The 18,153-nt window shown below is 41.9% G+C and overlaps 2 protein-coding genes across 3 annotated transcripts; both read left to right on the top strand.

The window, feature by feature from the left end:
• Positions 1 to 659: 659 nt before the first annotated feature.
• On the top strand, positions 660 to 3,029 carry LOC144063035 (heat shock 70 kDa protein 1-like). The gene is made up of 2 exons (XM_077584940.1): positions 660 to 806; positions 953 to 3,029. The coding sequence occupies exon 2, from the start codon at positions 987 to 989 to the stop codon at positions 2,907 to 2,909; it is 1,923 nt and encodes a 640-aa protein (XP_077441066.1). The 5' UTR covers positions 660 to 806; positions 953 to 986; the 3' UTR covers positions 2,910 to 3,029.
• A 511-nt stretch (positions 3,030 to 3,540) lies between these two features.
• On the top strand, positions 3,541 to 18,118 carry fxr1 (FMR1 autosomal homolog 1). 2 transcript variants are annotated; one of them, XM_077584938.1, is made up of 17 exons: positions 3,541 to 3,704; positions 5,339 to 5,391; positions 5,500 to 5,593; positions 5,679 to 5,750; positions 6,411 to 6,559; positions 7,396 to 7,489; positions 7,596 to 7,712; positions 7,797 to 7,967; positions 9,483 to 9,561; positions 9,705 to 9,814; positions 9,946 to 10,038; positions 11,965 to 12,229; positions 13,447 to 13,540; positions 13,708 to 13,811; positions 13,882 to 14,058; positions 16,412 to 16,494; positions 16,598 to 18,118. In XM_077584938.1, the coding sequence occupies exons 1-17, from the start codon at positions 3,654 to 3,656 to the stop codon at positions 16,787 to 16,789; spliced, it is 1,998 nt and encodes a 665-aa protein (XP_077441064.1). In that variant the 5' UTR covers positions 3,541 to 3,653; the 3' UTR covers positions 16,790 to 18,118. The 2 variants fall into 2 exon arrangements, with proteins under 2 accessions (XP_077441064.1, XP_077441065.1); XM_077584939.1 differs by having other exon boundaries at positions 3,545 to 3,704; positions 9,952 to 10,038.
• Positions 18,119 to 18,153: the final 35 nt, after the last annotated feature.

The raw sequence follows: 18,153 nt of genomic DNA on the forward strand, positions 1-18,153 counted from the left end.
AAAGAATTACAATGGAATATAAGAATTGCTGCTAAATTTTGTGCCATCTGAATCATTATTAGGAAAAAAAACGTTCTGGATGGTTTAGTTGTGGTATTTCTTTCATATATATAGTGAAGACTTTCTGCTTTAATTTGAAGATATTTACATTCAAATCAGGTGAATGGTGTAGGTAAGTATTATTGTTTTTTGTTTTTTTTGAAGGACCAAAAATAATGGTACAATTGTTTGCAGCGGATGTGTGTAGGTGATTCACTCATTATATCATTTAGAAGGAACAGATAAAAGGTCATTTTTTATTAAAAGTTAATTTCAAGTGTGCTATTTGCAGAATCTATTTTCTGTCAACTTTATAATTATCAGTAAACTGTTGCAAATTCATCGCTTGATGTCAAATAGCATGAATGCACACCCAAACATCATTTTTTGTTTCTAGAATAATCTCGTTACATAAATGACGTCATCACCATAAATAATCTTTCACCAGATTTGTCTCGGTTCATCTCGCTTCATCTCCACGATTCCAGAGTGTCCTGTAAAAAGCGTACGTCAATGTTTAGTATCAGGATCCGAACTTGCCTTCACAATAAGAGCCAGTCTGTTCGTTTACCCATCCTTAGCCTGAAAGCAACTTCCATCTCTCTTACTTTGAAAGGACCAACAGGAATATGCTGTTGGCGGTGACGTAATTTGACAGAGAAACGTCTGGAAGTGTCCAGATTGAAAGCTTGTCAAGTATAAAAGCGACTGTGGGACATCAGAAGACACAAGAAAATCCAGAGAACACATCGAGCACTTTTCTAACTGTAAGTTGATGCTTTCTTTCTACACAATACAAACTTTATTCATACAATCTATATATATTTTGATTGAACTTTTAGGAATGTTGTCATACAGTACATGTTATGTTATGTATGTTTAATGTCTTTCTTGAATGCCGTTCCCCTTACAGACAAGCATTTTGACAGCCAAGCGAGCAAACAAAAATGGTATCAGCGAAAGGCGTGGCCATCGGCATCGACCTGGGCACCACGTACTCCTGCGTGGGCGTTTTCCAGCACGGCAAAGTGGAGATCATCGCCAATGACCAGGGCAACAGAACCACACCCAGCTACGTGGCCTTCACCGACACCGAGAGGCTCATCGGCGACGCCGCCAAGAACCAGGTGGCGTTGAACCCCAGCAACACGGTGTTTGACGCCAAGAGACTGATCGGAAGGCGATTCGACGATCCGGTGGTGCAAGCGGACAGGAAGCACTGGCCCTTCCAGGTGCTTGCCGACGGAGGGAAGGCCAAAATCCAAGTGCAGCACAAAGGGGAGGACAAAACCTTCTACCCAGAGGAGATCTCCTCCATGGTGCTGGTTAAAATGAAGGAGACGGCCGAAGCCTACCTGGGCCAACAGGTGTCCAGCGCCGTGGTAACGGTCCCCGCCTACTTTAACGACTCCCAACGGCAGGCCACCAAAGACGCGGGTGTCATCGCGGGACTGAACATCCTGAGGATCATCAACGAGCCCACAGCCGCCGCCATCGCCTACGGTCTGGACAAAGGCCAGTCGGGGGAACGCAACATCCTCATCTTCGACCTGGGCGGCGGCACCTTCGACGTGTCCATCCTCACCATCGAGGGCGGCATCTTCGAGGTCAAAGCCACCGCCGGGGACACGCATCTGGGCGGAGAGGACTTTGACAACCGCTTAGTGGAGCACTTTGGAGCCGAGTTCAAAAGGAAGCACAAGAAGGACATCGGCCAGAACAAGAGGGCCCTGAGGAGGCTTCGCACCGCCTGCGAGAGGGCCAAGAGGACGCTGTCCTCCAGCTCCCAGGCCAACGTCGAGATCGACTCCCTCTTTGAGGGCGTCGACTTCTACACCTCCATCACCAGGGCTCGCTTTGAGGAGCTGTGCTCCGATCTCTTTAGGGGAACGTTGGAGCCGGTGGAGCAAGCCCTGAGGGACGCCAAGATGGACAAGGGCCAGATCCACGACGTTGTTCTCGTTGGCGGCTCCACGCGGATCCCCAGAATCCAGAAGCTCCTGCAGGACTTTTTCAACGGCAAGGAGCTGAATAAGAGCATCAACCCCGACGAGGCGGTGGCTTACGGCGCCGCCGTCCAGGCCGCCATCCTGACGGGGGACACCTCGGCCAACGTCCAGGACCTGCTGCTGCTCGACGTGGCGCCTCTGTCGCTGGGCATCGAGACCGCCGGAGGAGTCATGACGCCGCTCATCAAACGCAACACCACCATTCCGACCAAGCAGACGCAAGCCTTCAGCACCTACTCCGACAACCAGCCCGGCGTCCTCATCCAGGTGTTGGAGGGCGAGAGAGCCATGACCAAGGACAACAACCTCCTCGGGAAGTTTGAATTGAGCGGAATCCCGCCGGCTCCGCGAGGCGCGCCGCAGATCGAGGTCACCTTCGACGTGGACGCCAACGGCATCTTGAACGTTTCTGCCGTGGACAAAAGCACCGGCAAGGAGAACAAAATCACCATCACCAACGACAAAGGCCGACTGAGCAAAGATGAGATCGAGAAGATGGTGGACGACGCCCAGAAGTACCACGCCGAAGACGAGCTGCAGCGTGGCAAGATCGCCGCCAAAAACGCCCTGGAATCGTACGCCTTTAACGTAAAGAGCAGCGTTCAGGACGAGACGCTGGCGGACGAGTTGAGCGAGGAGGACAAGAAGACGTTGACGGACAAGTGCGAGCAGACCCTCTGCTGGCTGGAGGGCAACCAGCTGGCCCACACAGAAGAGTTCCAGCACAAGCAGAAGGAGCTGGAACGGGTGTGTCAGCCAATCATCAGCAAGCTGTATCGGGGGGCGGGGCCTGCGGGAGGCTGCAGGGGGCAAGCCCGGGCTGACACCCAACAGGGGCCCACCGTTGAAGAGGTGGACTGAGGACTTTTGTCACATCTCAGACTCAAGAACATTTGAAAATTTTTGCGTTACAAATGTATATACACTTTATGTTGTCAACTCTTGTCATGCCACTAAATAAATATTTATAGATTCATTCTATTTGAGTCTTAATGATGGTGTTTGTAAGCAGTGACCTCATGGTGGGGGGCTAAAATTTTGTCAAAAGAACATAATATCCAAGACATATCAACAAAGATTTTTTTTTTTAATGCTACATAAAAGATGCAATATCAAAGAACCGAATGTGGAATATATAATTTAGAATGATAACAAGGGAACATTACTGCAACATTAAAAGATAACCTTTATTAGTCCCACAATGAGCACATTTTCAATGACGCAATAGATAAGAAGAAGGAAGACAGGCCCCATCCATGGCCTTAATTTTATGGAATGCATGCTGGCACATTTTAATAATCACACTTTTTTGTTGTTTAAATATCACATTTGAACAAATTAAATTTCTCCTTTACTTACCATGACAAACTCTTAACTAGAGTGAAAACGCCCCAGATTGGCACCAGTAGACTAGATATCAAATATTATTCGACCTCCGTTTCATTATTTACATTTATTTATTTATGTATTTATCTTGACTCAGATCGAGGAAATTCAGCGGCATGAAATAAAATGATAATTTTTTTGTTGAAGTGATTTTATTGTCATGATAGCGTTGGTGCTTTAAGGAGCACCTGTCATCCCAGCATCCTTTGCGTGTCCAACATGGAAGAACTGGAGGTGGAGGTTCGTGGCTCCAACGGGGCTTATTACAAGGTAAATGCCGGCTTATTGTTATGTTACCACCACATCACAATGTCATACGGGACAGGATGTTAGCTGGAACCTCGAGGGCGAATTTCTGCGATGAGTTCAAAGCCGAAATGTTTGCTAGCGACCGGCATTAGCTTCGCTAGCTACAATTAGCTAGCTAAGCTAGCACAGCCGCCGAACCTTCGTCACTTCTTCGGTATCTGATTTTAGCCAGTGGCGCAAGGAACCTAATTATAAACGATAGGCTCGCCTTTATTTCTCCTGCTTGACATTTTATCGATCGTGCTATTTAACTGTGTGTGTGTATATATTTTTTCAAGTTGGCCAACTTTAACCGCTGACGTCAAAGAATGAAGTCACAGAGGAGTTTGGACGTATGAAATGATATTTGTGGCTAGCGGAAGCTGTATCAATTGTTCGCCCGGAATGTGCACTATGAGAGTCGCGAAAGCATAATTGTGAATTTCGAATTAGAGTAACATTAAGGGCTGCAGCTTATTTGATGACCGTCGAGGCTATTTTTTTCCCCCCTCGCGTGAGCCAGTTGCTCCTTGTCAGTCACGAGCAGCTGACGGAAGAGGGGATGGCCGCTGATACTGAAACCTTAAATGCTATTTCTAGACGAGCTGCTCGAGTAAAATTGCCGTCTGTCGCCCCACTTTCATGGCAACCCCCAACCCGTTCTGCTCCAATTCAACATGACTGAGCCGTTTTGACTTTGATCGTTTTCTTTCAACGTAGACAAGAAGTCATTTTTGAGGAGAAACAGAAAATATTTGCAAAATGACTCACAAAAGTCCAGAATAGCAGACTTTCAGTAGTTTCAATGGTTTAGGTTTTCAATTCCAAGACTCGTTGGCTTCCTATCATGTCCAAAAACTTGCAAAGACTGTAAATGTGAACTGGTGTTTTGCCTGTGAGTAATTTGATGCATGAATTCTGCAAGTCTTTGTAGCATTGACCATTGATTGTAATGAAGTAAAACAGCAAAGTGATTCTTCATCATTCTGGATATTGTTTATGTCCACTTCTTCAGATAGTTAGAAAGCTCACATTGTTTAGATGTGTATTTATTAACATTAAATGCATTGATGGAGTTTGTTTAAAGTGACACAATAAATATGGTTTAAGATTGCAATCACTTGATAGTTCGAGACCCAACTGGCCATATTTACCTATTAAGTTTTCCAACAGCAGTTATTGCTTACGATATTTATAATTCCACTGGATAAAGATGATACAGACACGGTCTCCATTGCCAAAATGCACAGAGCGGTTCGTGATGCGTTTTTAAAATGTGCACGCACACCATCTTTTATAAAAAGCAAATAGTGAGTTAAGTTAGATGGCCGTAAACTTGGCAAAGTACACGTCCAGACTTGGGTATTGATTTATTTATGCGGGAAGGATTTAACCTGATGCTTGTCACAGACGGGCTGACACGCTGAGCGAATGGCATAGCAACTACTTTTTTTTCCTTCTCCCTAGCACCTGTATTCGGATATTATGGTATCGTGCTATTTTTGTCCACGATACGGTAGTGGTACCAGTACTTGGTGGAACACATAATCAATATTTTTGTTCACATTGACTGATTTCCTGCGTAACGTGACCCATGTGCGTTTCTATTTTCAAAGGGCTTAGTCAAAGACATCCACAATGATTCTCTCACCATTGCCTTTGAGAACAAGTGAGTGTCCGAGTTTGGGCTGCCATCGGTATCTGTTTTTAAAGTGGATTCTGCAACCTTCATCAGCAATATAATTGCTTCTTCTTCTTCTTTTTTTTTTTTTTTCAGCTGGCAACCTCAGCGCCAGGTGCCCTTCAGTGATGTCAGGATGCCACCACCTGCTGATGCCAAGAAGGAGATTAGAGAGGGTGAGGAGGTGGAGGTACGGATGATTCACATTTATTTATTTTTTGTTGTTGTTGCTTTTACACTGTGTGTGTGTGTGTTAATGTTTATGATCTCGGCAGATCCTTTCCAGGGCCAATGATGTGGAACCTTGTGGTTGGTGGCTGGCTAAAGTCTGCATGACGAAAGGAGATGTGAGTTTTGCCTTCCCGCACACCAAAAACTCACACAGTAGCCTGGTTTACATGGAGCCATGTATTCCGATTTGGAACGAATCACAACGGGCAAACGGAATGAAAATGCTCCATATAAACACCTCAATCGGAATGAAAAGGCTGAATCTGAAATGGGATTTCTTTTGGAATCACAGGGGTGGTTATATTCCTTTCGTCAATCCGAACAAGCGTCATGCATACACTTGACGTCATCGTTTCCACCCACTAAAATGGCGGCGTCTCCCCAGAGTTTGCCTGCGAAGGGAGAACTTGTTTTTAAGTACTTGAAACGTCTTCTTTTTTTTTTTTTTTTAATCAAGATGTTGCTTCAATAAGTGTTAGCGCTATCACAACTACTGTGCTAAATGACGAATGAACTCCCATCTTTATAAATCACGTGATCAAAGTCCATGCGACCCGCGGCTGCCAACGGGGCTGACATGATTAAACGGGGGAGCATATAAACGGCAGATCGGAATGGATCACATCACATCACATCACATAAACACGTAAACAGGTGACCAGAGATCTTGATTCGGAATGACTAAAAGTCTCCATGTAAATCCAGGCTAATGATTGACCAGCTCATATATATTCATATGTGTTCTCTTTATCCACTTAACCTGTATTGTTTTTCAGTTCTTTGTTATTGAGTATGCGGCCTGTGACGCCACCTACAACGAGATTGTGACATTTGAGCGCTTGCGGCCGGTCAATACCAACAAGGCGATCACCAATAAATACTTTCACAAGTGCACCATTGAAATTCCTCAAGATCTACAAGAAGCGTGAGTACCGTAGCGGTCGGTGCATTGTCAGTTTGGGACAAATGAATGTATTGGTCATTAAAGTGGAAGTCAATCTTAACATTTCTTGACAATAATATGTTATATGTGACCTCACTGGCTAGTGTAAACATGACATTGTGATTAATATGACATTTTTGGAATATGAGTTATGAAGCAAAATCCAGCCATTTTTATCCGTCTAAGGGGGCGGCCATTTTGCCACTTGCTGTCGACTTAAGATGACATCAATGTTGCTCAGGGCTCGGGCAACGACCAATCAGAGCGCACCTGTTTTCTGAAGCTGCGCTGTGATTGGTTGTTACCTGAGACCTGAGCAACATTGATGTCATCTTCAGCCGACAGCAAAATGGCCGCCCACTGAGATGGGTAAAAACATATTCATTCATTCATATTCCACTAACACAATATTAACCAGAATACCATATTTAGACTAGTGGGGCTGCATAATATATATATATATTTTTTAAATGGGTTGACTTCCCATTTTAAATTTTTTACTTGAATTCTGTTGATTTTTAGCTAAGTTTCCTTGAACAATTGATTAATCAGAGAATTGTTGTTTAGGGTGACTTTGCAATTTGTGCCAGGCAACTAAATGTGCGTTGCTAAATATTATTTTAAAAACGTTTTAAAGCCAAATAAGCACAAACCCTGCTGGCGGCGACTGAAGACGTTTCACTACATCACAAGAAAACAAGAATTCTAATGAGAGTCGAGTCTCGCAGATTTCTCAAACTCAATTATTGTTGAATGAAATTGAGAAGGAAGCTACTGACAACAGCTTTTTCAAATATTTCCGTGCTGATACATTTCAGGTGTCAGACTGATAACGCCCATAAAGACTTTAAGAAAGCTGTCGAAGCCTGTCAAGTCTCGTACTGTCCTGAGACCAGCCAGTTGGTCATTGTGGTAACACATTTTCTTCTCTTCTCTTAATTGTATATCTGCAATTGCATAAATAGGTCACACAATAATGCAAACACTGTATATAATGTCGTTTTTGTTTTGATTTTAGTCCACCAACGAGTCCACGGTGAAGCGCGTGTCTTTGCTGAGTGACATGCACCTCCGCAGCCTCAGAACCAAACTTATGCTCATGTCTCGCAACCAGGAAGCTACAAAACATCTGGAGGTCAGTCGCTTTCCGTCGTTGACTCTCGAGGGGTCGTTGGAGAAGGCGAAAGGATTTGGCCGCTAATTTTGTTTGTTTGTTTAGAACTCCAGGCACCTGGTGTCATCTTTCCAGGAAGAGTTTATGGTGAGGCCAGATTTGATGGGACTGGCCATCGGCAGTCACGGCAGTAACATTCAGCAAGCACGAAAAGTTCCCGGCGTCACAGCCATCGATTTGGATGAGGAGACGGGTACCTTCAGAATTTATGGAGAGGTAGTGTCCGTCGCACAAAATTAGCTTGTTAGCATGCGTATGAGCATGAGCAACATATATTTGAGTTGTTGGCCATTTCAGAGTGTAGGCTGCTTTTGCCCGATGTTCACATTCCCCTTCAACTTTGAACAGGATGAGCTGCGCGGAAAATGGATTTTCCGAAATGTGGATTACATTTTGCACTTCATGTTGATAATCAACACATTTTGGTAGCCAGCGATTTACGCTATACAGACGCTCCCCACCTTACGAACGAGTTACGTTCCGGACGATCGTTCGTAAGGTGAATTTGTTCGTAAGTTGCTTCAGTGCTATATTTTGTATTATAATTTATGTTTAAAGCCTATATAAGTATATTGAAGGTTTATATAAGTATGTTTAAGGCTTGTACAAGTAACCTGCATTGGTTTGTACTGAAAAAAACTTTTAATAAAATGGAGAGAATACGTACAGTACTGTACTGTACTACGTATGTTAGAGAGAGAGAGAGAGAGAGAGCGAGACACACACAGTATGTACATGTACGTAATAAGATAAATAAAATGAAGTTTAACTTACTTTTGGAAGATGTACTCGATGCTTAAGGAGATGATGGAGGAGGAGGAAGAGGAGGATTTTATATCATGAGAGATTCTTCGTCGTCGCTGGAATCGGCTTCAAAAGTTATTTCCTGCTTCATGGGGACCGGCGTTTTCTTCCTCCTCCTCCTCCTCGCCACGTTGCTCAGCCTCCAATGAGCTCTCACAGCGCCAATCGTCGGTATTAGCGGCGGAAAGAAGCACTACGCGCAATACAAAATCTAACTTAGAGCATTTCTTTCCGAACATTTTTCGGCATACTGTACGCGCAGAAATGTTCGTATGTACCGTTGTTCGTAACTCGAATGTTCGTAAGTAGGGGAGCGTCTGTAGTAATAGATTTGTGTACCTAATATGTTAGTTCGTATTCGTATATGGTACGCCTCTTTACTGTTCTGAAAACTGAAAAATGTTTTTTTTTTTTTTTTTTTTTTACCGGCTGTCCGCAACCCACCCTAAATAGGTCAGCAACCCAATTTTGTGTCCCGACCCTCCAGTTTAGAATTCCTGCCCTAGATGTTGCCAGTCCAGTTGGAATATACTGTGGAAAAAATATATATTTTTAGTTTATTATAATTATTTGCCTCCTCCTGATTTCTATGTTTTTCTCTTGCTTATGTCACACTACGATGTTGAGAATCATGACACTAAATGTAATATCGCAAAAACAAACAAAGTCAATATGAAATGCAGTTCTACAAAATCCAAACCTATCTGGTGTGAATAAATATCGGATACAATTTTCGGAAAGCAGAGTTTAATTTCATTGGCCACACCCAGGCCTCAAAATCTCCAGATTTGTTAAATAAAAACATCTCTTAAGTAGCACCTGAGACCAAATGAAATAGGCTACAAGAGCTTATTGTAAAAAGAAAAAGAAATAGACAACAGTGTCTTGAGTGTTCTTATACGAAAGCTCTCCCGTGTCGTGTTTCAGACGGCAGAAGCAGTGAAAAAGGCAAGGAACTACTTGGAGTTTCTGGAGGATTCTGTCCAGGTACCAAGAGGCCTTGTTGGTATGTACATATCCTTGGAAACGGGTATTTAGCTCCGTTTTTGTTGTTTGTTTTGTTTTTCTTGGGCTTCATGCAAAAGAAAAAAAAATGCAGATTTCAAAATGCCAGAATCTGCAATTGGTTTGTTTGCCGTCTGTCCTCAGGTAAAGTCATTGGTAAGAATGGAAAGGTCATTCAGGAGATTGTGGACAAGTCTGGAGTGGTGAGGGTCAGGATAGAAGGAGACAACGACAACAAGCAACCTCGACAAGAAGTAAGCTGCTTTTCTGCGTTTGCTTCTCGTTGTCCCCGCAAAGCGATTGTCCGGTTGATGTCCGTACGGGATTTGGGGTCCACTGACTGCCCATATACTGACCTGCACATTGTTTTTGTTTGGTTTTGTCGACACAGGGAATGGTCCCCTTCACCTTTGTCGGTACGAAGGAGAGCATCGGCAATGTCCAGGTCTTGCTGGAGTACCACATCTCGTACCTCAATGTAAGAGCATCCTTGTATGTGTGTGTGTGTCACATGTTTACACCACCGGCTCACTTCCTATCATTTTTGTGGATGCGTTTTGAATTCATCCATTTTCAAATCGGTGTAAAGGCCTGTGTCCACAAGATGCTTTTTTGTAATGGTATTTTCTCATTGAAATTGAGAAAATAGTTGTGATGTTAACATCACGGCTGGAGAGAAAAAAAAGCAGGCAGTAGAGTTAGTGATTGATAACGTTTTAAATCAAGATTGTTGCGTGGATTTTCATTGTTTCAAGTGACTTAACACGTACTGTTCCCAAATGTTTTGGTTTGTCTTCACAATAAAGGAATATGTAAGGGGCAAGAAGAAGGATTTTGTACCCTCGCAGCCAGGGTGCCTAAGCTTTGGGGGCAGCCCTACAGTTTTAGGGGTACGCCCACCACGTGCATGCGCACGCACACAAATACTTTGGAACGTGCACACCAAAACGCAAATGTTTCTTCTTCTTATGAAACGGTCGATTTTCATCAGACTTTGGTTGCAGTTCCGGAAACTGGAAAACATTTTTTTTTTTTTTTGCGGTTTTTAGAAACTATCATGTAACTTGTCCAAAAAACTAAAATTTGGACATCTTATGGCTTTTTTTTTCTTTTTTTCTCTACAAAATGTTGTTATCCAGTGTAAACGGCATGCCTATTTGTCATTAACATGAATATTACTTTTTACATTGACAGTGCAAATATTTCACATACGGAATCAGTTCAGAAAATTGATAGATGTTAGCGATCATAAAAAAAAGACCACAATATCGATTACCTTATTGTTTTTTAGAGAGCTCGGACGATGGCACCCGTTGGCGCTCATTTAACGCAAAACCCGTCTTGTAACTCAAAACTATTAACCTGTGAAAATAAGGTGGACCTTCAGATCCCAAAAAAACAATGTTGTGGATACTGGCCCTGTTATCGAACGCAGCATTCCAAGTCAAAAGTGCACACATTTGGAAATTGTCTGTACGTCAACATTTGCTCGCCGCCAGCATGTCAGCGGGGATTTTTGTGGCCGTTGCAAAGTGTCCACTTGAGCACCACTTCACCTTATCAAATATTTTTGCTGTTGAAGAAAAAAAAAATAATGTAACTGGCCAATTGTGTGGCATGACAGTAATTGGGCCAGGTGGTCCTATTTTACACAAACAGTAAAAAAATAAATAAAATAGGCCTACACTGGGCTCAAAAGCCGTTTTGCTGGTTTTACCAGCTTTGTTCATCTTATTTTATTCTAAAACGACATTCTTGCAGACTTAGCATGGTTGAAGGTGCCATTGTGAATGCTTTGTTATGGACTGAGTATTAATAACATCATCTTCTGATTAGTGATGCACCAAAATGAGAATTCTTGGCAGAAACAGAAACCCCCAAATAAGCCGAAACACAAAGAAATTATAATACTTTAGAAACCAAAAAAAAAAAAAAAAAAGGAATACTACCTTAAAAGGTCTTTGACAAAAGTCTTTTGGACCAAAATCCTAAAATGCACATTTGATCCATTTTCAGCCCAAAAATATTAGTTGGCCGAATTTTTGGTGCATCCCTACTTTTGATTTATTGCTTGGCTTGGTTGCTCTTTGCTCTTTTTGTTGTTGTTTTCTTTGCATACCTTTCGTACGTGTTGGTTTTCACTGTGTAGGACATGAAGGAGCTTCTTGTGCAGAGCCAGCAGCTCGAGGAAATAACGCGCAGAGATGCAGGCTAGCACGATTTAAGTGGCACACAGGATGTGTGCACGAGGAGTATAAATGTGAAAGAGTTCCATAGCTTTGTGCTTCATTTTTCTAATAAGCCATGTCATTAAAAAAAAAAAAAACAGTATATTATTTTTAATGACGTGCTTTTTCCTCCTGTTTTTGTTTTCATCCACGTGACGTGTCGTATATCCAACCAGGAGGTTGAACAACTTCGTCTGGAGCGGATGCAGATTGATGAACAGTTGCGTCAGCTGACGCAGGGCCACCGATCTGGAGACCGGGAGAGAGGAGAGAGGGGGGAGCGAGGAGGAGGAGGAGGAGGAGGAGGAGGAGGAGGGGGAGGAGGAGGAGGATATAACACAGACGGCAGCGCCAACGCTTCGTCTTCCTCGTCACACGTCGGCCGTTCCTACAACAGTCGAGGTCGCGGGCGCAGAGGCCACGGCTACGGTGCCGGATATGGTAGGAATGCAACGCTTTTGCAAATCTCCTTTCAGATCTTTTTACATTTACTTTTCTGTACATCTGTAGAGTTTTTTTTTGTCAGCTTTTAACCATTCATGATTGTCTTTTTTACCTTTTAAACCATTCTGGGATGTAGAGCTGTCAAAATTAATTGATTAATCGCGAAGTACTATCTATCTATCTATATATATATATATATATATATATATATATATATATATATATATATATATATATATATATATATATATATATATATATATATATATATATATATATATATATATATATATATATATATATATATATATATATATATAATTGACTATTTTAATAGTTATCATTTGAAGCCATTTTTAAATAAATAAAAAAGTAAGACATTTGCAAACATTTTTTTCTTTGGAAAACAATGATTTGTACCAATAACATAGTACAACACCCCCCCCACACACACACACACTCTCGACAGTTTCTTTGGGGAGAGGTAGAGTGAGTAGCGGACATGTGGCGTGCACTTAACTCTTTCACTGCCAAAAACGTTAAATAACGTTTCGTAAAATCCTATGGAGGAGTGCCAAAGACGTTAAAAAACGTTTTTTTCAAAACAGGTGAAACTAACCATTTTCTATTGTTGATTACTCAAAAACGGAATAAGGTAGAAACAAACTTTTTTTTTTTCTGATGGAAGATGGGAGTCCAATCTAGTTTTGGCAGTATGTGTGTTTCCATAGTCCAAACACATAATTTTCTATGGACCTTGAAAGATCAGTCAAAATGCTTAAAATCGGCTGGCACCCACGGCATCCCTTTTCTGAAAACGTCTGGCAGTCAAAGAGTTAAGATCGTGCTTGTACTCACGCGCACCATGAACGAGCCTGCTCAGGTGCTGCAGTTACGCTTTGGGCCAGAGGTGGCAGTCGTGAGTAAAAAAAGTGACAAACTGCACAAAGATTCTTACATTTAAATGAATCCGATTGGTTGATTAATCGATCCTACAAATATTCGATAGCAACAGGCGACAGCACTACTAGGCTAGCTTGTTTGAGTGTGAGCGCTTACTTTGCTATTTTACACTGCTCTGTATGAAATTCTGTTTTTCCCCCGTTTTTTTTTTCTTTCTTTTTTTTCTGTCATTTCTGCTATGTGGACCGTGGATGAAATTGGCTCACGGGGCCCAAACAAACTCAAAGTAATAAATGTCATGTTTCCGCCAGGCACCAACTCTGAGCACTCCAACGCATCTGAGACTGATTCAGAGCGTCGAGAAGAAGTCGGTGACTGGTCTCAGGCTGGCGAGGAGCAAATGAGGTGAGTGTTGAGCTTACATTTTTCTTTGTGGCATTGATTAATAAACGGTAATCTTTTGTAATACACTTTAAGGCGAAATTAAAAGGAATCCAATTAATCGACAGATCTTAAAAATATTCAATAGTGACAGCACTAAAGATTTGGATCAATGTCTGCCCAATTTGCAGGGAGAGGGAACGAGGTCCACGTCCTCAGAGGGACAGTCGCAGGAGGCCAGGACCTGGCAGAGGACGAGGAGGACGAGGAAGAGGAGGATACAATAACAGCTCCGGTAAACAGGCTTCCTTCCAAACCAGCTTGCCAGTAAGAAGAATTGCAGTATGAAAGCAGCCACTTTGCAGCAGGACCTCGAGGCGACAACACGGAGACGGACCAGACGGCCGACACGGACGCCAGCGAGTCCAACTTGCTCGCCACCCGCCAGCGGCGGTCTCGGCGACGTCGGACGGATGAGGACGCCACGATGATGGACGGCATGAGCGAATCGGACAACACCTCCATGAGCGAAAACGGAATCGGTAAGGAAGCCATTCGATATGGAACGAGCACATGCTGTTCGATTATTTATAAAAAAAAATTTTTTTTAAAAAAGTGCTTAGCCTCAGGCATCAGCGATACAAACGGCGAGCCTGAATGCTATGTTTGGCATCTCGCCACCCTTAGATGACGCCGAAGCTCAACCGCAGCGTCGTAACCGTAGTCGCCGACGTCGTATTCGTCTGCCTGAAGACAGGCAGCCAGGTAACTGCTGGCTGCTAATAGCAGTTGCTCGCATTGCCTTTGCTCAAAGGTTATTCGGCAGTTGTGGCTTGTGTGTGGCACATCATGTCATAAAACAATAACAAAAAACCCATTTGTGCTGTAGATAGTGATGGTGATATTTTAACTCTCCCGGTAGCTAGTTCAAAATGATTGAATATGGCTGTTTTTAAAAAAAAAAATTTTTTACTTGTGATCATCAAGTACTGTAAGACCTTGACTAATAATGTCGTGGCATTGGTTTTCTGGCTGCCGTTTACTCTGACAGACTTAAGTGGTTGTGTCTCAAGAGCATGTGCTTGTTAGTGCCGATATGCTGCATGGGTAAGAAAAGAAAAGAAAAATAATCCTTCGGACAGAATTTCTGTGTGAGGTGAAGATTGTTTGTTTTATCTGGGTTCAATTCAACTCCCAACTTTTTACTTCCATGTCAAGTTCAACTTAAGACCAACTTCTCAATGTGAAGTCACTACACTATAAAAATGATGTGCATCTGCTCTTAAAGGGATACTTGACTCATTTAGTTCATATTTTGTCTCGAATGAATCGGATAACTTCATTTGACCCGTGTGTGCTTAGAGCTCAGGTAACAACCAATCATGGCTCAGTTTGCCACATGACCAAACCCAGAAAACAGGTGAGCCGTGATTGGTCGTTACCCGAGCACTAAACGCATTGTGTCATTTTCAGTCGACAGCAACACTATTAAATGCACATGAAATGTAATGTTATCCAATTATTTCTGGACTAAATATTAACTAAACTTCTTACTGCTAAAAATGGCTAAATTAGTCCAGTATCCCAGTACTCCCTCCGTCCGTTTTGCCGTTCTGACACTTGCGTCGTCTGAAAATGACATCACAGTTGCTCAAGTAACCGCCAATCACAGCGCACATCTTTTCTGAAGCCGAGTCGTGATTGGTCGTTCCCTGAGCAGTTGTGATGTCATTTTCAGTCACCAGCAAGTAACCCCCCCTATACAACATATTGTAAAGAAATATTGTAGGTTGGCTTCCCACTTTAAGAGTTGCAAGTAAAACCTCGCCGATGGTTTGTTGGTCCTGCTATCGTGATTGCACAATGTTACAACAAGACTTGTTTGGTATTATTATTTTTAACTCATTCACTGCCCTTGATGGCTATAAACGTCAAAAATTCACTTTATTAGGTCGGACGCCCCTAATTTTTAATAATCTTTCTTTTCTTTTTTTTTAAGAAAAGATTATTTAAAAAAAAATTACAATTATTTTTTTAAAGACAAGATTAAAAATAAAAATAAACATATTTTTTTTAAAATAGAAAAGATTATGGAAAATTTTAAAAATAATAATAAATTACATTTAAAGAAAAGATTAAAAATATATATATATATGTTTAAAAGGATGACAAATTTACAATTTAAAAAAAAAAAAGAAGAGATTAAAAAATGTTTTTTTTAAAGAAAAGATTATTAAAATTAGAAAAAAATATTTAAAATTTTGTTAAATAGAAAAGATTATTATTTTTTAACTCTTTGACTGCCAGACGTTTTCAGAAAAGGGATGCCGTGGGTGCCAGCCGATTTAAGCATTTTGACTGATCTTTCGAGGTCCACAGAAAATTATGTGTTTGGACTATGGAAACACACATTCTACCAAATGAAAGATTGGACTCTCATCTTTAATCAGAAAAAAAGTTTGTTTCTACCTTATTCCGTTTTTGAGTAATCAACAATAGAAAATGGTTAGTTTCACCTCTGTTTTGAAACAAACGTCTTTTAACGTCTTTGGCACTCATCCATAGGATTTTACTAAACGTTATTTAACGTTTTTGGCAGTCAAAGAGTTAATATTTACATTTTTTTTTATAGAAAAAAATTTAGAAAATCCTTATTTAAAGTTTCAATCCGCAAAAGTCCAATTTCTAACTTCCATGTCAAATTGGCTGGCTGATACAGTTGGTCATTGCACCTTTTTCACGGTACAGTTAATTAGTTGAGGAAATATTATTCCCTTTCCAGCATGTTCCTTTCTCACAGCTAGTGGATATGTCCCAAATAAATGCCCTAGCCAAATACGCCGTCTTTACCGGACAGTGATGGCCAATGTCTCGTCTCGTCTGCTCTGTGCGCAGTGACGGTGGCGGACTTCATGTCCAGGGCCGACTCTCAGAGCCGACAGATGCCGACCAAGGACGAGGAGATTACCAAGGATGAGGTTTTTGCAAGACCATATGCTCTTTTTTTCCTGAGAGAACAAATTGATGTTTGACCATTATGCGTGTTTTTTTTTTTTTTTTTTTTTTTCCTCCTCCTCTCAGGCTCAGGTGGATGCCAGAGCAGATCGCAGCCCCGAGGCTCCCACCACAACCACCAATGGTTCCGACAACAGTGCCACCGCAGACGTCGTGAGCGGCACCGCCGACCCCCAAGAGCCCGGCGCCCCCGCCGAGGGGGCCACCAAAGTCTCGGACAAAGGCGAACCACAACCCGTCGTCAACGGCCTCTCGTAGTCACACCCACAAACACGCTTTCAAGTATTTCCGCTTCTCGGGCGTCGTTTGAAACCTCACGCTTTTTGTGTGAATCTGTTTTTATTGCAGCAACAACTCTTTTCTTTTTACTTTGAAATTTGAAACACATTCTAGTGGTCTGTACCGACACCACACCTTTACACTCTTGTCCTACTATCCTTGCAGTTAGTCTTTTGACAGTAGTTCTTCCTGTATAAGATGGCCAAAGAGTCGAACACACACTACTGTTATGTCAATGTTGATTTTTTTCATTTGGAGGAATGACTGTGAAAGCAGTATTTAGGGGTGGGGAAGAAAAAAAAAAAAAAGTAGTCAGGGATTCCCCTCAAACTCATACTGTGGTATTAATGCAGCTGTTCTTTTCGGTGACATCTTAGCAGGTTTTAATTATTTATTTTTTTTTGGTAAACGTCAGGCAGACTCCCCCCAAAACATTTTCTGGAGATTTTGTGCATCTGAAGTCGTTTGTACTTCCTGTTGTCGTGCATGAGCAATACCACAGTTGCAAGGCAGATTCATTGGAAGCCCTGCGGCGTAGACATTGACGTGATCAGCTGTCGTGCCTTGAGAATAGATTGAACATGTTGCCTGAACCGCACAATATCTGACATCTGTTCACGTGTGTTTTGGCGGTGGTTTTGCCCGCCACAGTTGATGACCGGATGAGCTTTTTTCTTCTTTTTTTTTTTCTCTCTTTCTTTCGAAAATGCTCTCTCGCCACTGCGAACGGACAAAAAAAAGCAACCACTGAAGACCCCGGAAAGTCATTCAGATACATATCGTTTGAGAAGTCAGGTGTGACTGTTCGTAATGTTTATCTGTTGAGTTTGGCATAGCTGCTTTCTCTTTTTCAATATGCAACCACTTTGTTCATGAGGAAATGTTGCAGCGTACCTGGAAAGAGTCATTTCCTTTGCACTGAAACATATTTTTCTGTCGAGAGTTAATTGTAGTTGGAAACTGCCTCGTGTGCTCAACAGAGATGTAGCCAATTTCTTGATTTTTTTTTTTTTGTTCTGCGGGAAACTGATTGTAACTTTCCCAAAAGAAGGCTTATTTATTTTAAACATGTACAGTATTTAAAAAAACAAAAACAACAAAAAAAAACCTCGATTTTAAACATGAAACGGACGCAAATGACAAATTTGGACTACTGAGAGTTGTGACAAGCGCATGTTTTTCTGTTGGATCGACAACAATATTTTGTTTTTTTTCTAAAGGATCATTCTGGTTGGTTGATGTGCAATATGTTTTGTATGCAGGTAGTTCTTAAATAAACTTGATCTTTCATGTAGATCAAAAACCAAACTGCTTTTGTCTTGAGTGAACTAAATGACTGTTTT

The sequence above is a fragment of the Vanacampus margaritifer genome, chromosome 13 (assembly GCF_051991255.1).
Source record: "Vanacampus margaritifer isolate UIUO_Vmar chromosome 13, RoL_Vmar_1.0, whole genome shotgun sequence".
Classification (NCBI taxonomy): domain Eukaryota; kingdom Metazoa; phylum Chordata; class Actinopteri; order Syngnathiformes; family Syngnathidae; genus Vanacampus; species Vanacampus margaritifer.